The sequence below is a fragment of the Mastigoproctus giganteus genome, chromosome 3 (genome assembly GCF_048544385.1).
Source record: "Mastigoproctus giganteus isolate SK-2022 chromosome 3, ASM4854438v1, whole genome shotgun sequence".
NCBI lineage: Eukaryota > Metazoa > Arthropoda > Arachnida > Uropygi > Thelyphonidae > Mastigoproctus > Mastigoproctus giganteus.
Genome location: NC_143577.1, coordinates 250,627,161 through 250,642,405, shown reverse-complemented (window position 1 = coordinate 250,642,405; position 15,245 = coordinate 250,627,161). Strand labels below are relative to the sequence as shown.

Sequence of the window (15,245 nt, the reverse complement as noted above, 5' to 3'; positions counted from 1 at the left end):
AGTTTTACGAACATAGAGAGGAACTATGTTCGTAAAAGGAACTATTTCATCAGCCCTAAAATACAAAAAAAACTTAGAACACAAATAAAAGGAAAATTTAATGATAGTGCTGATGAAAATAAATAAAAAAATATCATTGTAGAGCTTTATTTAAAAATACATTCATCCATCGATAGAAGACCCAGAAGTTATTTGTTTTTTAATGTAACAATGCAGGTTTGAAGAAACTGTCAAGTTTTGCCTGGACAGACATCTGCTGCTGTTTTTTTTTTATTTTTTAACTAGGATCTCCCTTACTTCTTAGGTGTTTGTAATACCCTGCAATTCTTCATTTGCTAAAGGATCCACATAATTGATTACTGCATCAATGCCATCTCTTGCAGAGCTAAGAAGTTTCTTATTAGTTCATTATCTTATTCTTCTTCCATAGCAGAATCCCTAATAACATATGCAGCAATTTCTTCCTCTGTCAGAAGCTGAAATCCATGATCTCCTTCCAGTTCAAGCCAGTCTTGGACATTTTCTTGTTTTATTTTAGTCTCTCCAGCTGCCCTCAACACAGTCTGAAAGTCCTCTTGCTCTAATCCCTTAAAGTCAATATCACCATCGTATTTTGCAAAGAGTTTTTTCCAGCCATTCAATAAAATTTCCTTTTTAGTTTCCCTCCATGCATTGGCCTAGTTAAAGATAGCAGACTTGATATTGTATGATTTGATATTTTCCAGAGTTCTTCCTCTTGTGTCATCTTCATCAATTCTGTCTTCCAACACCACCATCACCTCATCAAGGAATTTGTGCTTGTAGAGGCCATAATTGATGCCTTGGTCCATGGGCTGTATTAAGACAGTTGTTTGGCATCAAAGCCAGACACTTTATTTTACCAACCCTACTGGACTTATTTTCAATATCCACATGTGTGGGGTATTGTCAAAGATTAGAAGTGCTTTAATCTGAAAATTTTAACACTTCTTTCTGGTACCTATTTACTTTGGGTACAAAGTGGTTATGGAACCATTTCTGTGTAACTTGTGTGAACCAAGCATTTTGCAAGTTGTAGTAGACAACAGGCAATATGTGCATACAGTCTTTTAATGCACTTGTGATCACAAGACTTGAGCCCAGCGGTTCTCAAACTTTCTGAGCCCACGCCTCCTTGACCTCTAAAATTTTCCTGGTACCTCCCTTGAAGTCAAACATCTATAATTGTGCAATTTCTTATTTTTAATATGTTAATACAATAATTATTAATGCCTGTTGATAAATTCTCTTTGTCAAAAATACATCAAAAAATTTTCTATAATTATTTACATTAATAATACAGATCAAATAGTAGTAGATATCTAATAGTAAAAAAAAATCATTCTTAATACATTTTTAATATTTGCCATGGAAATCTTACATAAACTATTACATCCTTTGTGTCGCCCCTGGTAAATTATTCTACCTCCCCGGAGCATCATGACGCAGTTTGAGAACCTCTGCTTTAGCCGATTAGTTCCATCTGCATTGGCACAAAGAAGTGCTGAAAACTTCTACCCACTGCCTTTAGCCAGCAGGTAGTTGATTGCTGGGGCACCTCCGCAGCTAGGTGAGCAGGAGCAGCAGTGCTCCTGCTTGATTAGACCGGGGGTTCGAGTCCGTGACCACCAAATACGGAGGATGCGGAAAGGTTAAGGAATGACCACCACATATCCCCGGAGCAATATGGCCTTAGTTGATAATGCTCCTTAAAAAAAAAAAAAAAAAAAAAACCAAATAACAGTTGATTGCTGGAACAAACTTCCATCTGTCACTGTGGAAATTGATAGCTTAAATAAATTCAAGGAGGAACTGGATAAACTTTTAGGTGGAATGGATGTGTGAAATGGGGGGGGGGGGGTTTTGTTGGCTGATGCTACATAAGCTTGCTTTCCTGATTACATGCCTTTACTACTAACTTTTCCTTGCTCTTTTGGTGTTGACTTTCTCAGTACGAGAGGCTTGTGTATTTTGGGTAGAACATGCCAAAACAGTCTCGTTTCATCAGCATCATATATTTGAGAATAACAAAGACCCAGATAAAAGTACTCAACTGCGAACAGAATTTTTCATATTTCAATCCGGATTATCCGACATCCAGATTAACTGTAACCGGATTAGCGAGGGTTTACTGTATATATTTCCTTCCCCTTTTTTACTTTCGTTTTAACATTAATTTCCACTATTGTCTAATTTTCTTAATGCCTTAATTAATATCTTATAGTTTTAACCTAAACCATTATGGATGTATTTTATGTCCAAAACAGAGAAAGGTTTGCTATTGTCACCTTTACTTGCAATCTTGATGATTGGTTCTTGAAATGTGACACCAAGGTTGCACGCTATGTGGCAATATATTTTTGTCTTAGTAAAATTTTCATTTTGTACAATATACTGTATATTTTTTCCTTCTTGCTACCTCTAATTATGCCTACTCTTTATTACATTTCTATTTTTCTTCAGTTTCTCTTTTCTTCTCATTGATCTTATCACTGAACTAATATTCATCATGGTCATTGGGTTTCTCTGATTATCATTAGCCCTAGTATATGTAAATTTGTTTCTTTTTTCTCCTTTTTTTAATATATTTTTACACACACACACACTTTTTTTTTTTTTTTTTTTTTTTTAATATATACAATGATGCTATATATGCTTGTAGTGTTTTTCCACTACTGATACTAAAAATAAGTTACATCAGAGGTGGGCTAAGCTGCCAAACTATAATTCAAAAAAAAATACCTTGTTTTTGTTATTTTTAGTTATAGTTAAATGACTTTTTCTATTTTATCTACTCTTCTGTTATCAATAGACTGTACGAGTATGGGTAGTAGCTACCAAAGAATGTAAATTAGAGCTGAGAGAACATGATCATGTGGTGGAATGCATAGCATGGGCTCCGGAATCTGCTACGAGTCCTATCAACAAGGCTGCTGGAGCTGATGTAAGTTTTACTTTAAATATACTTGATTTGATGATACTCGTTAACAAATTTTAACTCCCTTGTAACAGATGGATGGGTGAGGCTGATGAATTCTTTTATGCTTAATTTCACATATGATAATCAAAATTTTCTGGAATTTTGAATTATGAAATATTTTAGGAATATTGTAACACAAGGGAAATGTGGATAATCATGAGTAAATCATAAAGATTTATGGTAGTAGAATAAATACGTACGGTTAACTTCTGATTATCTGGAATGTTCGGGAAGTAAATTGCCCAGATAATTCACAAAATGAAATAAACTTGTAAATGTTAATAGCAGTGTAAATTAAAATACTGTATTCATATTTATAAAAGTATACTGCAACATGAGAAGAATTTAATTTAGCATAAATTTTGAAAAAGAAAATCAGTGAAGTTCTCTGGTTTGCCTTATACCAGTGGTTTTCAACCAGGGTGCCACACACCTTAGGATACCACAAAAACACTCCATGGGTGCCATGTAATTTGGGTTTGAGTTACTTCTTATTATTATTTTTTTAATTTATATATTTATTTCATTATAAAATGGTGTACAGTATCTTTTTAATTTTGTGGTGATCTGTAATTGATGTTTACTTAGTATCTCTATATAAAGAATAAAATTATTATATATTGTAATGTATAATTTGTATTATGAAATGTAATTTTTATAATTATATTATTGTAATAACATATGTTATCATAATATATGTTATGTTATAATAATATATGTTATCATATAACATAATTTTTAATATTATATATATATAATCGGATCTAACAGGCAGAAAATTGAGTAGAGGTGCCGTTATTAAAAAGAGGTTGAAAACCTCTTTTTAATAACAGCACCTCTACTCAATTTTCTACTCAAATAGAGAACCAGTGAAGGAAAAGGAAGGTGATGATAAAGTTATTGCAACTAGAGGTTGTTGACGAGTGGCAGAAAACTGCCAAAGAAAGATAAGAACTAGCACAGGATATATCCTAAAAAAAGTGACAATATTAATTAGATGAAGTAACCACTGCATAAATTTCCAGTACTGCTAGAAATATAGAATAGAAGGAAGAATAAGGATAAGGAGTAAAAGTGTAAAGAACTTGAAGATCTAACTGGGTCGTATGTTAAAGAATTAAGTACCAAATAATTAAGTGCTAAAAATTATAACTGAATAAATAGTAATAAAAATTAATATAGAATTAACATTGTAAATATACACCATATTGATACTGTTGTAAGAGTAAAACTATCTTATTCATCTTTATTATGAATAAAGATGAATAAGGTAGTTTTGAGTGATGAAAGCAAATCCAAAAAAAAAAGAGGAGAATTATTTAGAGCCAAAAATTATTATAAATTATAGGGGAGGAGGTTGGAAACAGTATAGGTATACTAAGAATATAATTAGTAGGGGGTAAGCTGCCACAGCCAGCTTCATCATGGGACTGCAACTGTACCAGCCTGGCCAAGAATTCTCAAAAGGGGGGGGGGGTTTCTGTGAACCAAGGCCTTCATTGCATTCACTGTTTGCAGTATGTATACTGCTGGGCATCATTCCACAGATGCCTTTGTGTGCTGGATATAAAGCGAGGAAATTAAACAAATTTATTGTTTTGTTGGATGAATTTGAGTGCTTGAAGAAAAGGGTTATTGCCCTTGAAGGAATTAAATCAGAGGATTCATCAATAACTCAGCTGCCTACTTTAATGTTAGCACCCACCCTCATGCATATGGCTGCACTGGTTCTACAGGAGGTAATTATTCTTGATGACTCTATTGTCAGGGAAGCAGAGAATATTTATGCAATAAGGAGAGATGGAATAGGACCGGGATATGTTTGTCAGGGTCAGAAGTTGGCGATATAGAAAATTTATCACTTTGAGGGCACAAAAGGTGGTTTTGTTGTACATGTTAATACTAATGAATTAGCCTTTGTCTTAACCATAAACACTGGGATTCATCAAACAGAATACCTACAAGTTTAAAAACTACAGATATGTGGTTATCCTTTATAAAACTATTGTTCTGCCAATCCTAGAATTCAGTTCACCCATCTGGAATCCTCACACAGACTAACTAACAAAATGGAAGCAGTCCAAAAAAATTGTCTGTTACCTTACGTTCCATAATCCTCTATTTTATCACTGTGTGATTACTTTCATCTGAGGCCTCTGTGCACTAGAAGAGTTATTGCTGACATCACCCTTCTAGCCAAAGTAATCACTGGAACTTATGAAGCATCTGATATCCTTAGTAAAATTAACTTCAGTGCTCCTTGTAGACAAGTCAGGAACCTTACATTGTTTCGCCTTGACTCTGCCACCATGGACTTTATGAAGTTCAGTCCACTAAACAGAATCAGCAAATGACTCTCTCTCATTGACAACTCCCAACCACTGATGAACTCCATCCACAAGTTTGCCTCTTCTTTTAAACTGCAAAGTGACTAGCTCTCATCTAATTATTGTAGTTTATTATTTGTTTTATTATGTTTCTATTCTCTATCAAATTAATTATTATTTGTTTTAATGGTAACTTAATGATTTATGAACATATGATTTTAATGTTTAAATCTATATCAATGTTTATCTTCCTCTTATTTATATTATCGTTATCAACTCTGTTCATTGTTCTACTCTCAGATACACTGTTAATGGTTACCTGTTGTGTATCTTGTTATTAATAAAAATAAAATTAAGCATGGGTCTTTTGAGGATTAATGAAGTGATGTTTGGCCACAAATTAGGACCGAATTTGAAAGTGTAAATTTTGCCAAGGCATGATAGGAGGGAGTTTGAGAACCTTGTCTGTCAATCTGGGAGAGATTGTACAAGGCTTGTGGGGCAGAATTTTTTTTTTTTTTTTTTTGCATGGCCACTGCTTGTTTACATGGTTAGGATACACTTAAATAGGAGTGCAAGAATATTTGCTGATTCTGTTGTGGCAATTTTTTGCAAACTAATCTTAGTGACAGACAGCCATAAAACATAGGTAGAATTTATTGTTGCACCACTTCTATTTTGTCTTGTAATTTCTGGGGGGGTTACGAGGCTGATGAGGGGCCACATGTTATTAGCAGTTACATGTGTAAGAGTTACTGAAAACACAGACAGCCTCACATTTACTTGCTTTTCACTAATGCTAGGAATATAGTAAATAAATTTGAATTGAATGTATGGTTTAAGTTATCAAATACTAACATTATAGATTTGGCAAAAAGATGGTGTCAGTTTGGAATGCAGAATTTGATCATGCTAACTATAAATGCGTAAAGAAAGGACAGACATAATAGGATCATGTGGGATGATGCTTTTGGTTAAGAAGTTCATAGACTAAAACAGTTCAACCAATATTGATGTGACAAATGCTGGAAAAATCAAAATGACAGTTGAAGTTGGCCAAATGACTGGTGAGCATAATGAACACCTATGTAGAAAAAAATTGAATAGTCTAGCAAATTCAAAGATCAGCTGGGATAGGAACCTATGTAAAGAGGAAGTCAAATAGGTAATTTGTTATTTATTTTTTGACTGGTGCAGCAAAAGCCTAAGGTTACTTTGCCCCACATGGCTAATACTAATAATGGCAAAGATAGAGAATAAATATACTAAACTTCATCATATATTTCAGTTTTGTTATCCTCTTAAAAATTCCAAAATGCATTTGACTTTTTTTATATATAAGATAATATTTTACTGTTGGAAAATCTAAGTAAGCCTTTGTGAAAGTTTGAAACGTAAGCTAACCATGTTAGGTTGGGCCATTTTTAATCTCTGGCTCTCGTGATAAGACTGAAGTTATGGGATATTAGCACTGGCCTCTGTCTCTTCACTTTGGTAAGAATGGTTCATAAGCACACTACATTTAGTTTATATCTTTAAACATGGTATAATATATTCTATAATTGTCTGCATTTCATAAACTAACCTAACCTACTTTTAAAATAAACTCAATCATCCATAAATATGAAGATTAATATGAGTAACTTGGAATAGAACCTAACTGAACTTTAGAAATGTTGTTGGGTGTTTTTTTTTTTTTTTTTTTTTTTTAATATTTCATAGGTTAGAAATTGATTCTGGAATGTATTTGCTGGGTAAAATTCACAAAATTTGTTTTTTGTTCCTTTTAATCTAATATTTTTTTTTTTTTTTTTTTTTACTTAGAATAAGCGTGGTGCTAGAACTGGGCCATTTTTAATCTCTGGCTCTCGTGATAAGACTCTGAAATTATGGGATATTAGCACTGGCCTCTGTCTCTTCACTTTGGTAAGAATGGTTCATAACAAACTATATCTAGTTTATATCTTTAAACATGGTATAATATATTCTATAATTGTCTGCATTTCATAAAAATGAAAAGAATATCAACTGCAATTGCTGTGAGGAGTATTGAAACTACTAACCAGTTAACCTTGTGGATGCAAAGATTCCACAAGATTTACAATAAATGAAAATGACAGAAAATATAGTAAAGTCTTCATTTTTATTCTTTCAGGAGTTACTGATGAAAAGCTGCATTTTGCTACGTCTTCAACAATAATTTTATTCTGCATTTGTGATTTATATTTTTTTTTTCTGGTAACATATTGCAATTCTGACCAACTGTTAGTGCTAAAAGTTGACTTTTTAAACTTCTAACAGAGAGAAAAAAAAGGGGAGGAAAAAGCTACTAGCATGTTAGTTGATTAACTAGTCCCTAAAATTCCATCAAAAAATAGGTTGCTTGGAGAGAGAGAGAGAGAGAGAGAGAGAGAGAGAGAGAGAGAGAGAGAGAGAGAGAGAGAGAGAGAGAGAGAGAGAGAGAGAGAATTGATATGGGTAATGTGTTAAAGGAAATTTGATTGTGTTGAAATCTGGTTATGAAATCAGTCAATTTGATTGGGTTTAAGTTGACAATACCAGTTTATTTCAGGAGAAATATTTTTCAGATTTTATTATGTTTGAACTAACTACACACTTGGTGACTAATGGCTATATTCTTCTAATGAGCAGTGGAAACAGCACTGAAATAGAGGATGTGCAAGTGGTGGTTAGACTTATGTCATTCTCAGAATTGTGTGTGTATAGAATTTAGAAAATGGCCAGTTCACTTATCAGCAAATCATATGGCTAATGTGTTGTAGTTTAGAGGTTAATGCCACTACTTTCTCTGGGTAGCATCAATCATTTCAATGCACTGAAATTTTATTCCCATGAATATCATTTAAAATTATTTCAAAAGATTTGTTGTTTATTCACAAAAATTTTGCTCTTTCTAATGTATGGATTTCCACTTTATCTGACTTAAAATATCAACTTTTAAAATAAATGATGAAATAAATACTATTGAAGTAAGTAAATATTTGCACAACTTAAATTTATTTTAATACTTAATATTATTTTTTATGCATTAATACAAAAATCAAACTTTAATGTGATCTAAAACCTCTGCTTTTTGATTGCCCAGACAAAATATTAGAAACCTTATGCATGCTTGCACATGGTGTAAGGAAAAACATTCAAATCACAAAATTGTAGAAGATGGTCACATGCCTATCTTGATGGCTTAAATACCATCAGCATAGTTAGCAACAAAAACTCTGAGATGGACAAAATGTGTGCTGTAACAATTCCAAAAAGGACTTCTGTTAGTACATGAGAAACTACTTGTTGGAGGATTCCAAGTTTTAAAAATTTCTATACCTTCATTATGGAAATCACAGGATTGCCCAAAACTATATCTAGTAAGTAGAAGTGGTCAGAAGGCAAGGTATCCCTTCCCGGGAGGAGCACCTGTAGTAGAAAGAAAATATGACAAGAGGGAGTGAGAGGTTGAATTACCAAGCTACTGTTGAATAATTGCAGGATCTTTTTAACTTAGTTTGCAATTAACCTGTAGGATAACCAGTAAGCTAAATTTAATGAGAAATATCCCCCTATAACTGTGTATTTGAGTTGAAAAGTTGGAGTTGAAGAATATGCCAGTCCATTACAATTGTGATGTAAAACTCCTAACAACTGTGGGTGCTGTGCTTCTCCTTCATGAACATTTTTTTTAACTGAATTTTATTTCCTGGAACTGTCTTTAAGAAAGACTATAACCTCCTATTAATGCATAACAGTGAAAACATGGCAAAGAGTTGTATATTTCATGCAGCCATTGTGGACTGGATTTTAGGTGGGGTAGAATACTCACTTCCATTCCTCAGTGATCCATGACTTGAATGTTATCACAAAAAGAAACATTTTGACTCCTGATAGCCTTGTTTTTTAGCCTATTACTGCATTTAGGACACCTGCATCAGCTCTGTAATAGCTGATGCCAAGCATTTGAACAGAGATTACAAAAGGCAGATATGTCTGATTGAAGAAATATTGCAGTAAAATATCATAAAAATATATTGTAAAATATAAAAAAATCAGAAGCTTAATGGCAAGAAATCTCCACCTAAGACATATTAGAGAGTAGCTAATTTCTTAAAGGTAAGACTAATCAGTAATAGCAGTGGGATTACAAAGGATGGCATCGATCATGAGCAGTTACAAAAGTAATGAGGTCAAAATTAAAAAATTATTATTTCAACATACAAATATGTTGATATTTGTATGTTGAAATAATAATAATATACTAAAGTTTCCTTTGATCATATAAACTGCTATTATAAAAACAGAGGAATGGTAGAAAGCCGCTAGAAAGAAGAAAATATTCAAGAAAAGCAGATGCATTTCTTGTGAAAGTAAAAGAAAAGAATTAGATGTGTGGTTTAGTAATTAACAATTCTGCCATTTCTAATTACTTAGTTTAAAATAGTCCAGGATAGATGCCACTCATTTTCAAAATTTATCATAGGAGCTAAGGAGAAAGCATGCGGTGGGTGGAAATAGCACGGTTACAGTCATTAATATTTTTTTTATTAATTCTGGGATTAACAAAGTTATAGCACTTACTGAAGATGTCCAAATTTAAATTAATAAATGAATTTAAAAAAAAAAATTTTGCCATTTTCCCCACACTGTTGGGTAAAATATCATAGGCGTGGAGGAGAGACTTTATTGCAATTATCATAGATGTAACCTATAATAGAAAATTTTAAGTTTTTGACATTTTCTTCCCTTTGCTCTGTTAGCTTTTCATCTGAAAAGACAGCTGGAATATAGAAAGCGTGATTCATAAATTTAAAGCAATTTTAATTTTTTTTTTATTTTCCAGAATTTTTACTTCATAGTTGTTATGAGACAAGTGAGGCTTTATCTCAGTTTTAAGGGACAGCAGTCTTACTGTAGTTACAGGTGTGCAACATGATGATAGAATGAGTAAAGAAGGTTAATATAATTTCTGTAATCTAATGATTTAGATTGCAGAAAGTGTATAGCCCTTCACTTATTCTATCATCATGTTGCACACCTGTAACTGTGTGCATGCCTACAATTTTTTTTTTTTTTTTTTTTAATACAATTAATTTATCCTGGAACACAGATAAAATATACTGTAAAACTTGCGTTAGCTGATAAATGAATTCTTACAAATTAAAGCCTAAGCGAACTTAACAGAACAGTTGTTGCATGGATGTATAAAGTGTGTTCGCCAAACTTATGCTGTCCACTGTCCTTACTACTTTTATAGAAGTTTGCAACTCACCTACTTCTTTATCTGTTCTAGCTTTATCTTAACTGCAATTAAAATACATGAAAAATCTTTGTTAAAAAATAAATGCATAATTATTTATTATTATTATTATTTTTTTATAATATGTGTATACATAGGTTGGCCATGACAACTGGGTAAGAGGAGTAAAGTTTCACCCTGGTGGTAAATATATAGTCAGTGCTTCAGATGACAAAACTCTCCGTGTGTGGGACATTGAAAACAAGCGCTGCAGTAAGACTTTAGAAGCACATGGCCACTTTTGTACTGCTGTTGGTAAGTATGCGTATAAATTATAATATCACATTTGTCCTAACAGTTACACAAAAGTTACTTTGCTTGTTTTGCTTTGTGGTGGGGGATGAATTAGTAATTGCTAGTAATAGCTGTTTCACATCTGCAAATGTTTTGAAGTTTCCTTGTCCATTTTTGCTAGTATTCAACAGTATACAGAGGCATACTGAAATGTTTGATATAATTATATAAACCCGGCAATGGTGACTTACTAAATAGTTGCAAAAACACTGGCACAGCTCCTGACAGATGCCAGTTTTCTCTTTAATTCCTGGAAAAAACTTGGGTGTTTTTTTGAATTCTGCTTGAACAGTACCAATATTTCATCTGTTGAATGCAAGGCATATGACTCTGTCCTTCATGAGAGGTTACTGAATAAGCTGGAACATGTTGGAATTAACTGGCAAGATTTTACGATGGATCACAAGATGGCTGATGGTTATGATTAATAGATATTCATCAGATCAGTGTAATGTTGAAGGTGCAGTCCCCCAAGGATTGGTTCTTGGGCCACTGTTTGATTTTCATAAACAACATTGATGAAGGGATAGAGGGCATGATATTAAAATTTGCAGATGATGTAAAGATTGGGAGAGTCATTAATGATCAGTGCCAAGCGTCATGATGGGATGACTTAAACAATCTTCAAGAATGGTCGGAAAAGGCAGCAAAATGCATTTCGGGAATAGCAACCTCGAAATAACTTATACACTTGCTGGGGGTTGAATAGTAGAGGAAGAAATGGATCTTGAAGTTACAAGGAAAGACGTAGATTATGTGGCCTACAGAGCTAGGCAGCCAGGTACCTTAAAGGGGACCTGATTGAGGTTTATAAATCTCTGAGAGGGGTTAGCAAAATGAATGAAGGCAGAATTTTCACTGTTATAAAGAATTCAGAACCAGGGATCATAAATTCCAATTACAGGGGAAGAGCTTTAGACTAGATTGTAGAAAGTTTTCTTTATCCAGCGAGTTGTTGATTACTGTAACAAGTTGCTTCTGCATGTATTTGAGGCTGGCAGTTTGAAGAAATTCGGGTCCTGGATTTATGTGAGGAAGAAACACATAATTTGCATATTTTCTTATCTCTTTACAGGTAACTCTCGCTTTACGAATGAGTTCCGTTCCAAGACGTTGTTCATTATATGTTTTGTTTGTTATGTGTATCTTGCATTCCTGAGCTTTTACAATACATACTGTGTAGTTACCAGCCATTTTAAAGCATTAAAACCATGTACTAAACATCGCATGGTCTATACAATACGGTTTATTATTATAATGTATGTATGTGTTATGGTTTATCTTATACGATACGTAACATAAGAAAAGAATGAAAAAAACAAGATATCTTACTTGTTAATTTTAATTAAAAATTAAAAATATAAAGAGTTACAAAATATAAATAAAGAAAATGAGTACTAACATAATATATGTACTGTATATACATATGTATTCAACTTTTACTTGTCAATATCTTCATCAGAGATCAATATTTTCCACATAAGTGATACAGATGAGGTAGATGGAAGGGTGTCTGATAATGAAGAAACAGCTAGGTTTTCCGCTTTTTTAAAATGTTTTTATAGAAGATTGCATGGTTCGTTTATTTTTTCTTCAAAAATCTCCCTATAGCGTGCTAGACAGTCATAAACGCCTCTTTTCACTTTTGCAATTCTTTCTGTATTTGCATCTTCTTCAAAGATTGCCAACCCCTCAGAAATTGATTTAAAAGCTGCAGCCATTTTCTGCCTTGTAAATGTTCTGGGAGGATGTGGAATATCAGGTCCTTCTGTTACTTCAGAAATAATATTGTAATAGGTGCATTATTGCCTTAGTAGCCTTTCAATTATTTCTTCGGTGGTTAATTCCTCAAAAAGCTCTCTCACATCAAGGTAGAGGTCCATTTTATTGCCCAGTTACAATTTATTCAGTTGCGGGTTCTACTGGCTCCTCAAAATCACTTAAATTATTCACAAACTGGACACAAGTTTTTCCACACACCACTTAAATTTGTTTCCTTCAAATCCCCCCAGGCACCAGCAATGTTTTGTAATGCCTTATAAATGTTGTATGCCTTGGTTTTATTAACCAAGAACAGTTCAGTATAATTATCATATAATAATTTTCTGATAATTATTGTAATAAATACATTTTTCAAAAGTTTATTTATTTAAATGTCACTATACGTTTGGCATTTTTTCGTTTTATAAGGAACTCTTATCTATTCGCAACTTTCAGAAATTTTTAATGAATTGTGAAATTCATAAACTGAGAATTGCCTCTACTTTACTTTTTTTTTTTTTTTTTTTGTGCTGGTGCTACAAAAAATCTGGTTTCCTTTATCTATATGGCTAACAGTAATACTAATTTTCTTTATAATTTCTCGAAAACCTTTGGGTGTTTTTGAATTGATTGCAATACTTATTTTGCATGTAATATTATTATTCACTTCCTCTTTTTAATAAAAAATTAAATATTTAAAATGCTGTTTTTTACACTTGTTACTTTCCAAAAATTAATTAAAAAGAGTTTTAGACTAAAATATAGACATATGAATCTATAAGTCTGGTCCATTTTTCAACTGAAAAGACTCTTAAGCATGCAAAGTTGTAAATTTTGAATGCTGTGCCCTTCACAGCATTCAAAATTTGAAACATTAGGCACCAGACAGAATGACACATTTTTGCCACCTCTCACTATGCCCAACAAGCCAGTTTCATAGAAGCCTTCTGAGTGTCCTTCAAACCATGACTCAGCAGCAGTGTTTTCCACAAAGAAAGGACTTCAGGCAGGAAAGAAGAAGAAATCTGAAGGCACAAGGTTGGGAGAATAAGCAGGATGCAGCAATATTTCAGTTTTTCCTGGCATATTGACACTTCATCTGCACATTGTGTCCTTTCCTTCTTCTGATAAGGATGTTAGAAGTCTGGGAACCCATCTACCAGACACTTTACTCAAATACAACTGTTGATGGATGATGTTCTCCACAGACCCTACACTAATTTGGAGCCTTGCAGCTAGTTCTTTGATGCTAATACTGTGATATTCGAGGATTAATGCCTCAATTTTTGCAACACTGTTCTGTTACAGTAGTTGCTCAGTGTCCTGGGATTTCTTCATCCTGCACAGATTCTTCCACATTTGAATTGTTTATACTAATGTGCACAACAACAGTGTAATCTGGGCAGTCTTCTCCCTAAACAGCTGCCATTTCTTCGTGGATTGTTTTGACTGGTTCCTTTGCAGAAAGCGGAACTGAATCATTGATCTGTATTCCACTTTAATCCATTGTGACACTTCAGTCCATTCAATGCTACAAAAAAAAATTTAACTGGCAGGTCAAAACCAAAATTTGTATGGTTGCTGTAGAGATTAAGGATCAAACAAAAAAAGTTTTCCTTGTTTCTATCACAAATACTTCTGGGTAAATACAAAAATTTCTGAACCCCCACCCCTCATATTTATGGGAAAGAGCAATGATAAATCTTTCAAAAACAACACCATGTAAGACTTTAATTAACTTGTGGGAATGGAAAGGCATATAACTTTGAACTTTTAAACAAACATGTAATTCTAAGCTTCATACAATTTTGGCACCTGTCAATTCCTATGTTATCCTTCACACAAATATATAGCTGCAAAGCTAGTAGCACAGCTCCTGAGAGGTTCTCAAATTTAATTACTCTGTGAAAGCTGTAAAAAACTTTTTTTTTTTTTTTGAGAGGCTCCTGTCAACGGTACCATCCAGTTAATTCTAAAACAAACCATATAGCTAACACAGAAGTGCATCTTTATTCTTCCTCACTTGGCACCTCCATAGCCAGGTGGGCAGGAACAGCAGCACACCCTTCTTGATTAAACCGGGGTTCGAGCTTCGAGCCCGTGACCACCAAATACGGAAGATGCAGAAAGGTCAGGGAATGACCACCACATATCCCCGGAGCAATATGGCCTTAGTTGCTAATGCTCCTAAAAACCAAATAACAAACAAACAATCTTTCTCATTCTCTCAGTGTGTATCTGGGAGATGGTGGGGATAATGTTTCATATTATACTATTCTCTTGTCTTGTCTTGAAAAAATCTAGGATCAAAATCCTGATCATAGATAAAGAAAAAATTTTTTCCTAAATAGCAAAAAAATCTTTGAGGCAGCACAGGATGTTATACTTTACTTTTTTAACTAGTATGACATCCTGTACAGGATAATTCAGTTTAACTTGAAAATATACAGGCAGGGATTTTTTGAAAATATTTTAAAGGATGGACGAACAAAGGGGGGGGGGAGTTGGCTAATGCTGGTTTGTTAAATCTAATTCCACCTGTTAAGTTTGTGCAATAACA

The 15,245-nt window shown here is 33.4% G+C and overlaps 1 protein-coding gene across 5 annotated transcripts in view; it reads left to right on the top strand.

Annotated features, from left to right (window-relative positions):
• The window catches only part of LOC150089027 (lissencephaly-1 homolog), a 212,618-nt gene that overhangs the window by 182,650 nt on the left and 14,723 nt on the right, over positions 1-15,245 (top strand). For all 5 annotated transcript variants that reach the window (XM_090369785.1, XM_090369784.1, XM_090369782.1 and 2 more), the window contains 3 exons: positions 2,831-2,962; positions 7,150-7,251; positions 10,729-10,885. In XM_090369785.1, the coding sequence (XP_090225911.1) occupies positions 2,831-2,962; positions 7,150-7,251; positions 10,729-10,885 (391 nt within the window). The remainder of the gene's footprint in view (positions 1-2,830; positions 2,963-7,149; positions 7,252-10,728; positions 10,886-15,245) is intronic.